The sequence below is a fragment of the Bos indicus genome, chromosome 15, assembly GCF_029378745.1.
Source record: "Bos indicus isolate NIAB-ARS_2022 breed Sahiwal x Tharparkar chromosome 15, NIAB-ARS_B.indTharparkar_mat_pri_1.0, whole genome shotgun sequence".
NCBI lineage: Eukaryota > Metazoa > Chordata > Mammalia > Artiodactyla > Bovidae > Bos > Bos indicus.
In genome coordinates this window covers 74,911,360-74,923,302 of record NC_091774.1, presented here as the reverse complement: position 1 = coordinate 74,923,302, position 11,943 = coordinate 74,911,360, and the positions used below count along the sequence as shown (strand labels likewise).

Below are 11,943 nucleotides of genomic sequence, written 5' to 3'. Positions count from 1 at the left end.
TGTCAGATTTTTTGGATTGTTTTTCGTTTTTGTTTTTTTAATCCATCACTAAAGTTGTGCATGCCCCCCTCCCATAGGCCGAAGCTTGGACCCACCTAGCCTCGGGAGCCCGGGGAGTCCAGAGACCTCCCTGGCCCCGCCTTGACTTGAAAAGGCCTTCGGGCGGCTCCGCGTAGAATCCCCTCGGAGTGGCAACCGAATTAGCAGCACCTCCTTAAAAGAAAGGAAGGGAGAAGGGGTAAGGGTGAGGGAGAAGGGGAGTAGGCAGAGAGGAGGAGAGGGAGACGGAAGGGAAAAAGAAAGAGTCGGGGGAAAAAAAAAAAAAAAAGCACTCTCTTTTTCCGGTTCAAAAACCTTAAGAGGGTTTGGGAGATCTGGTCAACTTTCCGAAACATCTGAATCTTTTTACAGTCCTCGGTTCTTTCCCTTGGCCAGCTGTGGGGAGGGAGAAGGGAGAGAAAGGAGGGGGTGAGGAGCCAGAGAGAGAGGCGTGGAGGGGAGGAGGGGGAGCGAGCAGGCCCGCGCGCAGCGCACAGCCACCGCCTCCTGGCCTCTCCTAACTCCCGGCCAAGGCGCGCGGTGGCGTCCTCGCGCTCCCGCTCGCGCCCCCGCCCGTCGCCCGCGCGAGCCAGGCATGAATGCTGAGACTTGCGTCTCTTACTGCGAGTCGCCGGCTGCTGCCATGGACGCCTACTACAGCCCGGTGTCGCAGAGCCGGGAGGGCTCGTCGCCTTTTAGGGCATACCCCGGCAGTGAGAAGTTCAGCACAACTTTCCTGTCGGCCGCCGCCAAAGGGCAGGGATTCGGGGACGCCAAGAGCCGGGCCCGCTACGGCGCGGGGCAGCAGGACCCGGCAGCACCTCTGGAGAGCGGCGCCGGGGCGCGGGGCTCCTTCAGCAAATTCCAGCCCCAGCCGCCCGCGCCGCAGCCGCAGCCGCCCGCGCCGCAGCCGCATCTCTACTTGCAACGAGGCGCCTGCAAGACGCCCCCGGACGGCAGCCTCAAACTCCAGGAAGGCGGCGGCGGCCACAACGCGGCCTTGCAGGTCCCCTGCTACGGTGAGTGCATGTGCGAATCCCTCGGGGCTGGGGACCCCTGGACCCAGGGCTCCGGGACCTTCGAAACGCGATCAACTTGCTGGAGGCGAGAGTTGGCGGGCTGGGGAGGCGTGGGGCCGAGCGGTTTGTGACTTTGGGTCGGAAAATGGGGATCGACCGCTCCGAAGGGACCGGGGGAATCCGTCCAGCCCCCTTGGGATCCTTCGGCCAAGGGCACGGAGCGTTGGCTGTTAAAACTCAACCCGGAGTCCGTTTCTCCTCCTTTTCGCCGTTTCCGCAAACCGCTTGCTTTGCGCTGCTTGCCGGGCCGGCTTCGAAGCGGATGCTTCGCAGCACCGGCTCCCGGCGTGAGGCGGGAAACAGTTGCAGCACAACGCTTGGGCTCCGGGTTCCCGGGCCGCTGAGGCCTGACTCCTGGCCGGCTAGAAGGCTCCTCGGGCGGCGCTGCAGGTGGGAGCATCGCAGGTGCGGAGCCCGGCCGGGAGCCTGAAGCGCAGCCGGCGGGGCGCGCCGGGGATGCGGTGGCGCAGGGGAGCCAGCCGGGTGCGGGTTCGAAGACGCCCGAGGCCGCGGATGACCCGAATCGGGGTGGCTCGCAGCAGGCGAGGCGAGCGAATCGGAGTTCCCAAGCGCTTCGCCTTGGGCGATCCCGGGAGGCGGCCGGCCTCTGAACCACGCTTTAGGACCGAGCGGCTGGGAAAACAGGAAGCCACAGAGCTCCAGGCGGCGCGGTGCTGGGCCAGAGGGAAGGTTCTGGGTCCTGATTTGGGCCCAACGGGAACTCGAGGCCTAAATGACCTCCAAGCCCCCTTGAACGCGGCCACGGGACACAGGCCTGGGCCCCGGAGCGCCGCGACCAAAGAGGAGGAGAGGGCTTCTCAAGGAAGGCCTGCGGCCAGAACCTTTTCTGCTACAGGATCGGCACTGGTGAGCTCCAGTCTGGCAGGGAGAGAAACTGAGACGGATGGGAGAATCTCTGGGCTAGGAGCGCTGGGTTCACACGCTCCCCCTTGGGCCACGGCCCTCACAAAGGGCCCTGGAAACGAGCTGGTTCTGACAGTACAGTGGTTTGGCTGCACTGATCCAGGCGGGATGAGACACCGGGCCCCGGGGACAGAGGTGAGACGGGGTGGAGGCCTTGGCGACTGGAATAACATTAGGAAACAACTTCTGCCGATGCTTTTTTTTTTTTTTTTTTTACCCTCTGCCTGGAGCTGGCTCCCCACAGGCTCAGAAGGGGTCCACTAAGTGGTTGTTGACACGCACAAACATTCACAGGGTCGTACTCTTGTCTACACTTGGATTCTACACAGACACACACACACACACACAACCTCTTCCTTAGGAGCAGCAGGCTCACACACACGCCTAGTACACTCGTGTGGCCTCTCAAACCCAGAGAATAGCAGGCTGAGAGCTCCGGGGCTCTCCCCACTTCCTCTACCTCGCCTCTCCACCTTCCTGTTGGAATGAGTTCAGGCAGCGTGAATCACAGCCGCATCTCCGCACAGATGCTTCTTCCACACTCAGGCAGCGAGGGGCTTTCACCCTGTCCACATGCCCCTGCCTGCACGCCCCCCCTGCCCCCTGGGTCTCAGGCTTCCTCCCCCGCCAGGCCTCTCCTGGTTCCTGTCCTTTGGGAACGTTAGGTGTGGGTATATCCCAGACGGAACGCCCCACGGACAGTTTTCCCTCCCTCTGCACTGGTTTTTCATGTTTTAGAGAAATTCCCCAGCAAGGCGTCTGAGAAAGTAGGTAAGGAGAGATTCTACGTGGCTCCCAATGTCTCATTTGGAAATGTTTTCGGCTTTGGAGGGAAAGGGGGAAAGTGTGAGACCCCTCTGAGCACCACCTCTGAGCCCTGCTGGGCCCCCACTGCCAGTCTCCATAATGCACCCTCGATGGGCAGTGGCCATGGGGCTCCCCGCTGACCTGCGTGTGAGGAGCTTCTCTAAAGCCCCATTTCCTCACCTGCATCCCAGGGAGATGACAGTCAGGCCTCACTGGGTAGTAAATGTCTCACACACACACCCCCACGGCCCCCAGCCCAGAGAGACAGAGGAGTCTAGCCTGCCCCCTCCACGTTTCTTCCGTCGGCCTCTGTGCTGCACTGGGAACCTGTAAGCACCCGCTTGTGAGGACAGGGCAGGCGCTGACCCTGCGCTGGTAAAATCCCAAAGCCGCAGGTTGGGACAAACGGCAGCTTGGAAAACACCAACAAGACTGCCCTCCCCGGCTGTCCAAGATGGAGGCACTGCTCAGGGTGCGGCCGCAAACTATGGACAGCTCTGCTTATTCGTTTCCTTCTCTCAGCAGCTGCTGTCTCTCTGGCCAGGAGGAGATTTCTGGCTCTTGTAGGTGGGGGTTGGGGGGAAAGGCACATTAGGCCCAAAAGGAGGGAACCGAGGCACCAAGAGGTGAGGTTCTGCCGCCCAGAGAGGCGGTTGCGCAGAAGACCTTTGGAGCTGGCAGCAGGCAGGGACTCTGAAGCACACACACACCGACATGGTTCTCTCCCTACACTCGTGAGAGTGTGTACCCCAAAGGGGGAAAGTGAGTGAGTAGGAGGGAAAAAGCCTCGGAGGTTCCCAGGAGCTTGGGAAAGGCAGAGGCAGACTCAGCTTTGGTGCCAGGCTGACTGTGGCTCGGGCCGCCACCCAGTGGGGCTTCGGCCTGGCAACCACCTTTCCAGCTCCGTTGGTCCGGGGGCCAGAGGCCAGTTCCTCCATCTGTGTAACTGCTCGGAGCAAAAGTGAGGGTCTGAGGTCTCCTCCGCCGGGAGCCAGTGCTTGGATACAAGCGCTCCTTGACGGGAGAGCTGTGGGTCCGGGGGCTGCACTGGGGCCGCAGCCCGAGAGCCTGGAGCAGGAAGCCGCCTGCAGCCTCCTGTGGGGAGTTGGGGGGGTTGCTGCTCGGAGATGTGGAACTTGGAGGGGAGACACGAATCCAGGCTGCAGAAGTTCCTGCCCCTAACTGCGCCTCCACTGCTTCCCCGTCGGTACTGAAAGGGTCCCGAACCGTGGAGTCACGGTTCCCTTCAGGCATACACATTCACTATTTTATGCAAGAGCCCCACCGTATCCTGCCTTCTGCAATCCCAACCCCACCAGGTTCCCTGGGGCCACACGTCGCCCTTCCAAAGTCCCCGCCCATCCTGGCCCATACTTGGCGGCTTGTACCCCAGGAGACCTGCCAGGTTGGAGACCCAATGTTTTTCAGCTGCTCAAAGAGCCTCATCCCTGCAGGAGTCGGGACCCTGGCATCTCGCTCGCAACGGGGGCCAACTCTCCAAGCCGCGCTCGCCACCCCAGGCCTCGGCCAGGCGCGCCGGGACGCTTCCGAAAGCAGTCTTGCTACTTCCTTCTCTTTCGCTTTCTATTCGGTGCACGCAGGTTTTCGTTGCTAGCCGATTGCTACCTTCCCATCCCGGCGCGTGAAGGCAGTGCTCTCCGCGCAGAGGTCTTGGGAGACCTGAGCCCGGCCGGAGACCCCTGGGGCGCCACCGAGGGGCTGGCCTTGATTTGTCGAATTAGACGCAGTGATTGAATGCTAGAGATATTTATTCCCCCCACCAGCACCGACACAATCCACACACCACGAAATATGTAAACTCCACGTGGGTCATAGTCAAATTAAGCCAAAGAACCAGGGTGTGCTTTGTGTAAGAGGGATCCCCCCAAAAGACAGGGAGAAACTGAGGGGCGCGCATTAGCCTTAAGAACCCATGGATGATTGTGGGATGATGAAGGGAAAACTCAAGCGTAGGAGCTGTGACGTCCAGGATCCCCAGTCAGTTGCGGGTGGGGAGGAGAAGAAGAAAGATGCTTTTAATTTTTTACTTTGTTAATTTCTATAGCCCTCAGTCTGCTGAAACAGTTCAGCCTAAACACATAGCATCTTAAATAGAAAAACAGACCTGGATTAAAGGTCTCCTATTATTTTAAAACAGTCGATGTGTCTTTATTATAATTTATATACAGTGAAGCACCTGGTTAATGAAACGTTGGAAGAATTGTTAATTACTTGCTCCAGGTATAACTATCACGTGGATGGAGATACAGACCATTTACATATTGTATCCCTAAACGAAAACTAGGGTGGGGGATTTTTTTTCAGTTGTTTCAAGGAAATTTCAGAAGAGGCTTCGGGGGAGCCAGAGAACCTGCCCCTCTCCCGATAGTGGCGTTTCTCCAGAGAATAACCTTGCCTGTCGGGCATTTGCGCAGTCCTCACTCTTGCTGGGAACTGCCGGCTGCCCCAGAAACCTTGCCGCCAAAGGCTCTCCCGAAGTCGCTGAAGCCCCGAGTTTGGTGCGCTGCAGAGAGGGGCCACAACAGGAAAACAAGTTAACAGTACCAAACGTAAAATGTCGCCATGCTCCATGAGAACTTTCGTTTCAGAAAGCAGTTGCGCGCACGCTGCCCCGTGATCATACCTTATCCCTTGGTCCCAGCCCTTTTCTCTCTTCCCGCAAATCTGCGTGCGGCTTTGTTTCGGTGACAAATTGAAATATAAAATGGAAATATAACGACCTTCGCGTCGACGGGGGCTGGGGGGAGGGAGGGAGGGGTCCCGGCGTTTGTCAGGGGCTTGGACTTTTCCGTTCACCTCTGGTCCAGGGTGCCCGAAGCGGCGGCAGGAGAAAGGATAGGAAAACTGCCGGGATCCCCAGCGGCTCCGAGGGCTTGGGGTGGAGACCCGCGAAGCCCGAGCTGCAGCGGGTGCGCCTTTTGCGGCCGGGAAAGGGGAGTTGGTGGGATGGATCTGGGAGAATGCCTGGCTGGAGGCAACCTCCGCGTCCTCAGCTCCCAGGACCCTCCACTCCCCACCAGGAAACCGAAGGACTGAGGCACTGGCGGTGGGAGGGTGGTCCTGTATCTGGACCCAGCTTACCCAGGTGCCACCTGGCCACATGCTCCCGCTCGCTACCCGGTTCCCCAGGAGGTATTACGGTCACAAGGCGGGTCATCAGATTCGAAAACCCAGACAGGGGGGTACTCAGCTGCAGGATGATACCACCCAGCGAATTTAGAGTGAAAGGCACCCTCCCCCCCCCAACCCCGCTCCCCACCCCTTGGTCTGGGGCTGTGGACACCACTGGCCGAGACGGCTGGTCCAGACTAGAGAGTTGAGAAGAGGGCCTTCCTTCAAAACAGGGCCTTTTTAGAGAAACACTTCTGTCTGGCCAACAAACCTTCCAGCCATAAGCTGGTGCTTCTCAGCCATCCGAGTTCCTGGTGGTCTCCCAGGGGCCTCCCACCCAGAGGTGCAGCCTGTGCCCTCTTCTTTCGCCTACAGATGGACGGTAACACCCCCACCTCCATTCCCTGGGGTGGCCGCGGGCAGCCGACGCCGTGCTGCCTGGACGTTGTTCTCTCCAGGAAAGCTGACTCAGGAGTGCGACCGGAGCCTCCAGTGTGTCCACAGAGGGGTCGCGAGACCCCAGACGCACCAGCGGCCGTGCACCCCGCGCCTCTCTGAAACATTCTGCCGCCTTAGCCAAGACTCTCTTCTCTGCCCCGTCCCACCCCCAACCAGCAGCTCCAAGTAAGAGAGGGAGCCGCGGAAGGGGAGCTGAGGCTTGGTGGAGAGGAAAAGAGACGTGCAAAGAGGAGGCTCGGAGCTGCGAAAGGCTGGGGACTGGGCAGCGGGCGGTTTCGGAATTCAGCTCCGGGGGCAGCTAGCAGGGTCACCACGGCGTGTGAGAGGAGGGTTACGGGGAGATATCATAGCCCTCCCGCGTGGAGGGTCACTGACGGAGGTGCCACCACCTGCCAACTACCCTGCTTTCCCTACGACCACACCTCGGTTGGTCGTGTCCTGGGAACCACAGAATTGGGGCTGCTGGGTGTGGGCGCGTTGCAGCTGTGCGTTTTAGAAAGAGAGGGAGTCAGTGCGCATTTCATCGGATTCTTAAAGCAGATTGTCCTGGAGAGCGGATTTCCTTCCAAACTAGGGGTTCAGGAACCTGGGCATCAGCCCCAAGCACCTCGAAGATGGACTGCCGGGGTCCCGGGTCGGGGCAGAGCAGCAGGTTTCCCAAGCTGTCCGAGGGCAAGGCTATGGCAGAGAAGATGGAGAGGCTGTGGAAGGTTTGGGGCAGGCGCTAAGGTCCAGGTTGAGATGGTGGCGGGTCTCCACCACACTGTTCTTAACTCCCCGCACGGCTTTGGGTCCCCTTCCCCTTCTGGATCCAGATTTTATTTCTACGAAACCGGGAGTTTGGACAGTTTCCAAAGGCCCTCTAGGGGTTACTGTGCTGGTACCAATTTGGACTCTCCCCGCTCCCCCGCCCACCCAATTTCCTGGTCCTCCTCACCCTCCTCACTTTTCTTTTGTCCGGAAGGAAGCTATGAGCACATCCCAATACCTTTACTGGTGCGGGCGGAGGCCTGGGAGTGGGTGTGAGCCCGAGTCCCGCGTGACTGTGGGGTGGTGTTCCCGGCTCACACTCATCTGTCCTGGACCAGGGTGTCTGTCCCAGGGTGATTCCAGGGACCATACATGCGTACCAATTCATGTGCACGCCTATATGGAAGCCTTGCGTGCCCCCTAGCACTTGCAAGGATGCACCTAGTATAGTCAGCAGCGTGCAGGTGAGAATGAGAACCTGCATGGGATCCTGTGCGACCCCCTCCCCGGGGGATGGACCATGCTTGTGGTCCGTGCAACCACCAGAGTCTTGGGCGAGGAGGCGGTGACTAAGAGCCTGTGCTTCATGACCTGTGGCCTTCCCCATTGCTGGTTGTGGCTCCCCGGGGAGGCAGAGTCTCCCTGGGGCCCTTGGGGGTGGATCAAGCCCCAGAGGCTTCCTAGAGCTCTCACTCAGCCCACCCACACCACAGTGGGGCCTCCTCCCACCTCCAGCTCTTGAGCATTTCCTCAGTTCTGAGGAAGAGAAACCAGCCTGAGCACCATCTTGGCAAACGGAGGCCTGGGCTTCTCTGGTGGCTCAGTGGTAAAGAACCCACCTGCTGATGCAGGAGACGCGGGCTGGGGCTCGATCCCTGGGTCAGGAAGACCCCCATGGAGAAGGAAATGGCAACCCCCTCCAGTATTCTTGCCTGGGAAAATCCCATGGACAGAGGCAGGCTACAGTCCACAGGGTTGCAAGAGTCGGACACGACCTAGCCACTAATCAACAACAAACTGAGGCCTAAAGGGGAATGGAACCCCACAGGCAAGTCAGTGGGAAGGAAGGAAGGACTGCAGAGGGTGGAAAAGGAAGAAGGAGCTGGGGTACCTGTGCCCCTTCTCCTACCGGCTCCTTTCACTGTAATCCATCCAGTTGGCCACACACTCTGTGTCTCATGCACAGCAGATGCTTGCCCTTTCCCCCTCCTTCAGAAATGAGATGGGCTCCACTGGGAGCTCCTGGGGTTGCCAGGGCAACAGAAGAGCACCTGATGGGATTGCAGGAACTCATCCCCAAATGTGACCCAGTGGGGCAGGGACTCCTGCTCTCTGCTGGGCTCCCTGACCCGGGTTTTGTTTCCTAAGTGTGTGGAAACCCGGCAGTGAGAGCCCAAGGGTGTTAGCTGAGGCCACATGACTTATTTCCTCCTCTGAGGCTGACCACCTGCCAGGTCGGGGACCTTGGTTGAGGCCCGGAAGTCAACCCTCCAACATGATGGGTCCTGGTGTCGGGATGGGTGTCCCGCCCAGTGTTGGAAGAGACGCCAGACGCCTCCTGGCCCAAATGCCCAGTTTTCACAGAGAAGGGGACTGAAATGCCTAATTCCAGCTCCTCACCAGACTTTGCCTGTCCCTGTTCCCGGCCTCCTGGGGGATTCTGTGAGGCCCTGGACACAGCCTCTGCCTTCAGGTCGGGATGGGGAGACAGACTAGTAGCTTTGTTCACTGCAGTTAATGGGTTGGTGCTGGAGAGGCTGGGCGGAGAAGGGTTGCCCGCTCCCAGGTGGGTGGAGCTTTACCCCGTAAGGGGAGGGCTCAGAGTTGCCACAGACCACCTGGATCTTCTCTGGTGGCTGAGTAGCTGCTTCTTTGCTTTCTCCTTCCCCACTCCATGGCTTCTCTGGACATCAAGAGCTCTGGGTTCATGTGTTGGCTCTTCCCTGGAAATTGCCTGTGTTTTTGAAATGGTCTGCTTATCTCTTTAGTTTATTTCTTCGTTTGCAAAACGGGGGCTGTGTGGGGCAGTCCCGCCTCTGTGGGAGGAAATGTGAGGATGCAGAGAGCTGATATGCCTGCAGGGTTATCCTGCAAGGTGGCCAAAGTCTGGACTAAGGGATGCTGCCTTCTCATTTCATCTTGCAGATGATGAAGGTATGTTGAATGGTGGTGGCAGTTGGGGGCCAGGGGGGTATTCTGATCAGGTTTCAGGGTAAGAAAGGAAACACTGGGGCCTTCCTGGGTTTGTGGGCCTCCCTGATATCCAGGGGTTTCCCTGGTGGTTCAGATGGTGAAGAATTCGCCCTCAATGCAGGAGACCTGGGTTCGATCCCTGGGTTGGGAAGATCCCCTTGGAGGAGGGAAAGGCTACCCACTCCAGTGTTCTTGTCTGGAGAATCCCCATGGACAGAGGAGCCAGAGGAGCCTGGCAGGCTGAAGTCTATGGGCTCACAAAGAGTTGGACACGACTGAGCGACTAAACACAGCTCATCCTATCTCAGATGACATGGGTTTACAAACATGGCCCCAAAGAGCTCCTCCCATCCTCCTGTCTGGAGGTGCAGTGGTGGCGGGTGGGGTAGCGGTGGCTGGGGAGGAGGTCAAGGATGGGCTTGGAGCCCCGGTAGGTCCGAGTCTAGACCTGATCCTGTGTCCTTGGGCCTAGTTTCTTCCCTGTTCAAGTGTCCTGCTGTGTTGGGGTCAGGTGTGGCATCGGTGCCTCATAACTGTTGTGAGGGATTGCATCTTAAGTCCCAGAGGTTCCAGGATCGTGCCAGAACCTCTGATCAGGGCAGGGTGGAGCTGAAGACCACGTGAGGAAATACCTGCCTCCTGGGGAGTTTGTGAGACCTTGTGAGGCTTTTGTCTTACAAAACGGTTTTGTTTCAAACTGTTTTCCCAGAGCCTAGAGCAGGGCTTGCTGTACAGGGCAGGTGCTCAGTGAATTTTGGGAACGTAGGGAGGAAGGGAGGGAGGCAGGGAGGAGGGAGGGAACCTTCCCATCCTCCTTCCCTTCCTCCTCCTTTTGAAGGAGGCGTGGGCATGGGTGAGAACCCGACTTCTAGTTCTCTTCTACCCTGGCGAAAAATATTTCCTGCGGGGACCCCTCTGAAGCGTGGTAGAAGGAGACCTTGAGTTGCTCTGTTCTGCACAGGCCTGGTGTCCTCTCAGGCTCCTGCAGTTAGAGGAGCACCGTGGCTGCAGTCTCCTGGGCCGTCTCCCCCTCACCCACCCATACACACCCTCCTCTCCTCAGGGCTCCCCCCTTCCCTGCAGTGAGTTTGGGGCCCCTGGTTCTTCTGATGACGCTCTTCCCTGGGTCCTCCCCCCTCCACTCAGCCCTGCCCCTCCCCAGGGTTCTGAGATTCCCCCCGCCAGGGGATGCCCCCCTCCGCTCGGGCCTATATGCCGTCCTGAGCTCACAGCCCAGATGAGAAGAAACACTGAGACCTGAGCCTGGGTTGGAGTCAGCTCTCACAGGTGGCGGCCAACAAAGGCGGAGGAGACTCTATGGAAGGGCTCCCCCCGTCTCTCTGTAGAGAAGGAGTTGGGCATAGACGGGGCTGTGAGAGGTGTGCTGCCAAAGGCTCCCCCTTCACATCTGACACATGCTGCTGCCGGGTTGTGCCCTGTGTTATTGGGTGTGGAACACTGGGCAGCGAGTCAGGTGATTGCTGCCCACGGGGAGCTAAATGTGCAAACATCGCGGTTCTCAGGAAAAGTGCGAATGGACTGGGACTTAGTGGGTAGGGGCATTTGGAAGTGGGCCTTGGAGGTTGAATAGGAGTTCTCCAGCTGGAAGAGCTGGAAACAGCACTCTAGAGTCAGAGAGAACTAGGTCAGGAAAGTGCGTGGAATGCCTGGGAAAGAGCAGGTGTGTGACTTGCGAGGGCATGATGGGTAGAGGCAAGAATCAGCCTGAAGAACGGCGTGGGCAAAGCAGAGGGGGCCATTCACTTTCTGACGAGGGGTTCAGACTTTGGGAAGCCCCCTGGAAGCCTCTGAGCAGTGCAGTGAGAGGCTGCGTCCCCAGACTTAGTGCAGCCTCTTTCAACATTCAAATCTTTATTTTAATTAGGGATAATTTTTATTGTGGTAAAATATGTGCTGTGCTAAGTCATGTCTGGATCTTTGGAACCCTGTGGACCATAGCCCGTCAGACTCCTCTGTCCATGGGATTCTCCAGGCAAGAGTACTGGAGTGGGTTGCCATGCCCTCCTCCAGGGGATCTTCCCCACCCAGGGATTAAACCCGCATCTCTTGCGTCTCCTGCATTGGCAGGCAGGTTCTTTACCTCTGGTGCCACCTGGGAAGCCCGTGGTAACATATACGTAACTTAAAATTTACCATTTTAAGGATTTAAAATGAACAATTCATTGGCATCAAGTACATTCGTGGTGTTGTGTGACCATCACCACTATTTCCAGAACCCTTTCATCATCCCAAATGGGCCCATTAAACAATAATTCCCCATCTCCCTCTCCTCCCATTCCCTGGAAACCTCTGTTCTACTTTCTGTCTCTGAATTTTCCTACCCCAGGCACCTCATAGATGTCGAATTACACAATATTTGTCCTTCTGTGTTTGACCATTTTGTCAAACCATTGTTGACCTTTATTCTTTGACAATCTTTATTTATTTATCTTTGACCTTTATTCTGACAACTTCTTTCTTTGGAGAAAGAAGATTTATTTGCCCATTTTGGGGCAAATATTTATAAATAAATAAATATCTATTTGCCCATTTTTGAATT

The 11,943-nt window shown here is 57.8% G+C and overlaps 1 protein-coding gene across 1 annotated transcript in view; it reads left to right on the top strand.

Annotated features, from left to right (window-relative positions):
• The first annotated feature begins 601 nt into the window (after positions 1-601).
• Positions 602-11,943, top strand: part of ALX4 (ALX homeobox 4) — a 44,461-nt gene continuing 33,119 nt past the window's right edge. The window contains exon 1 of the mRNA XM_070804094.1: positions 602-1,058. Within this exon, the coding sequence (XP_070660195.1) occupies positions 635-1,058 (424 nt within the window). The 5' untranslated portion in view covers positions 602-634. The remainder of the gene's footprint in view (positions 1,059-11,943) is intronic.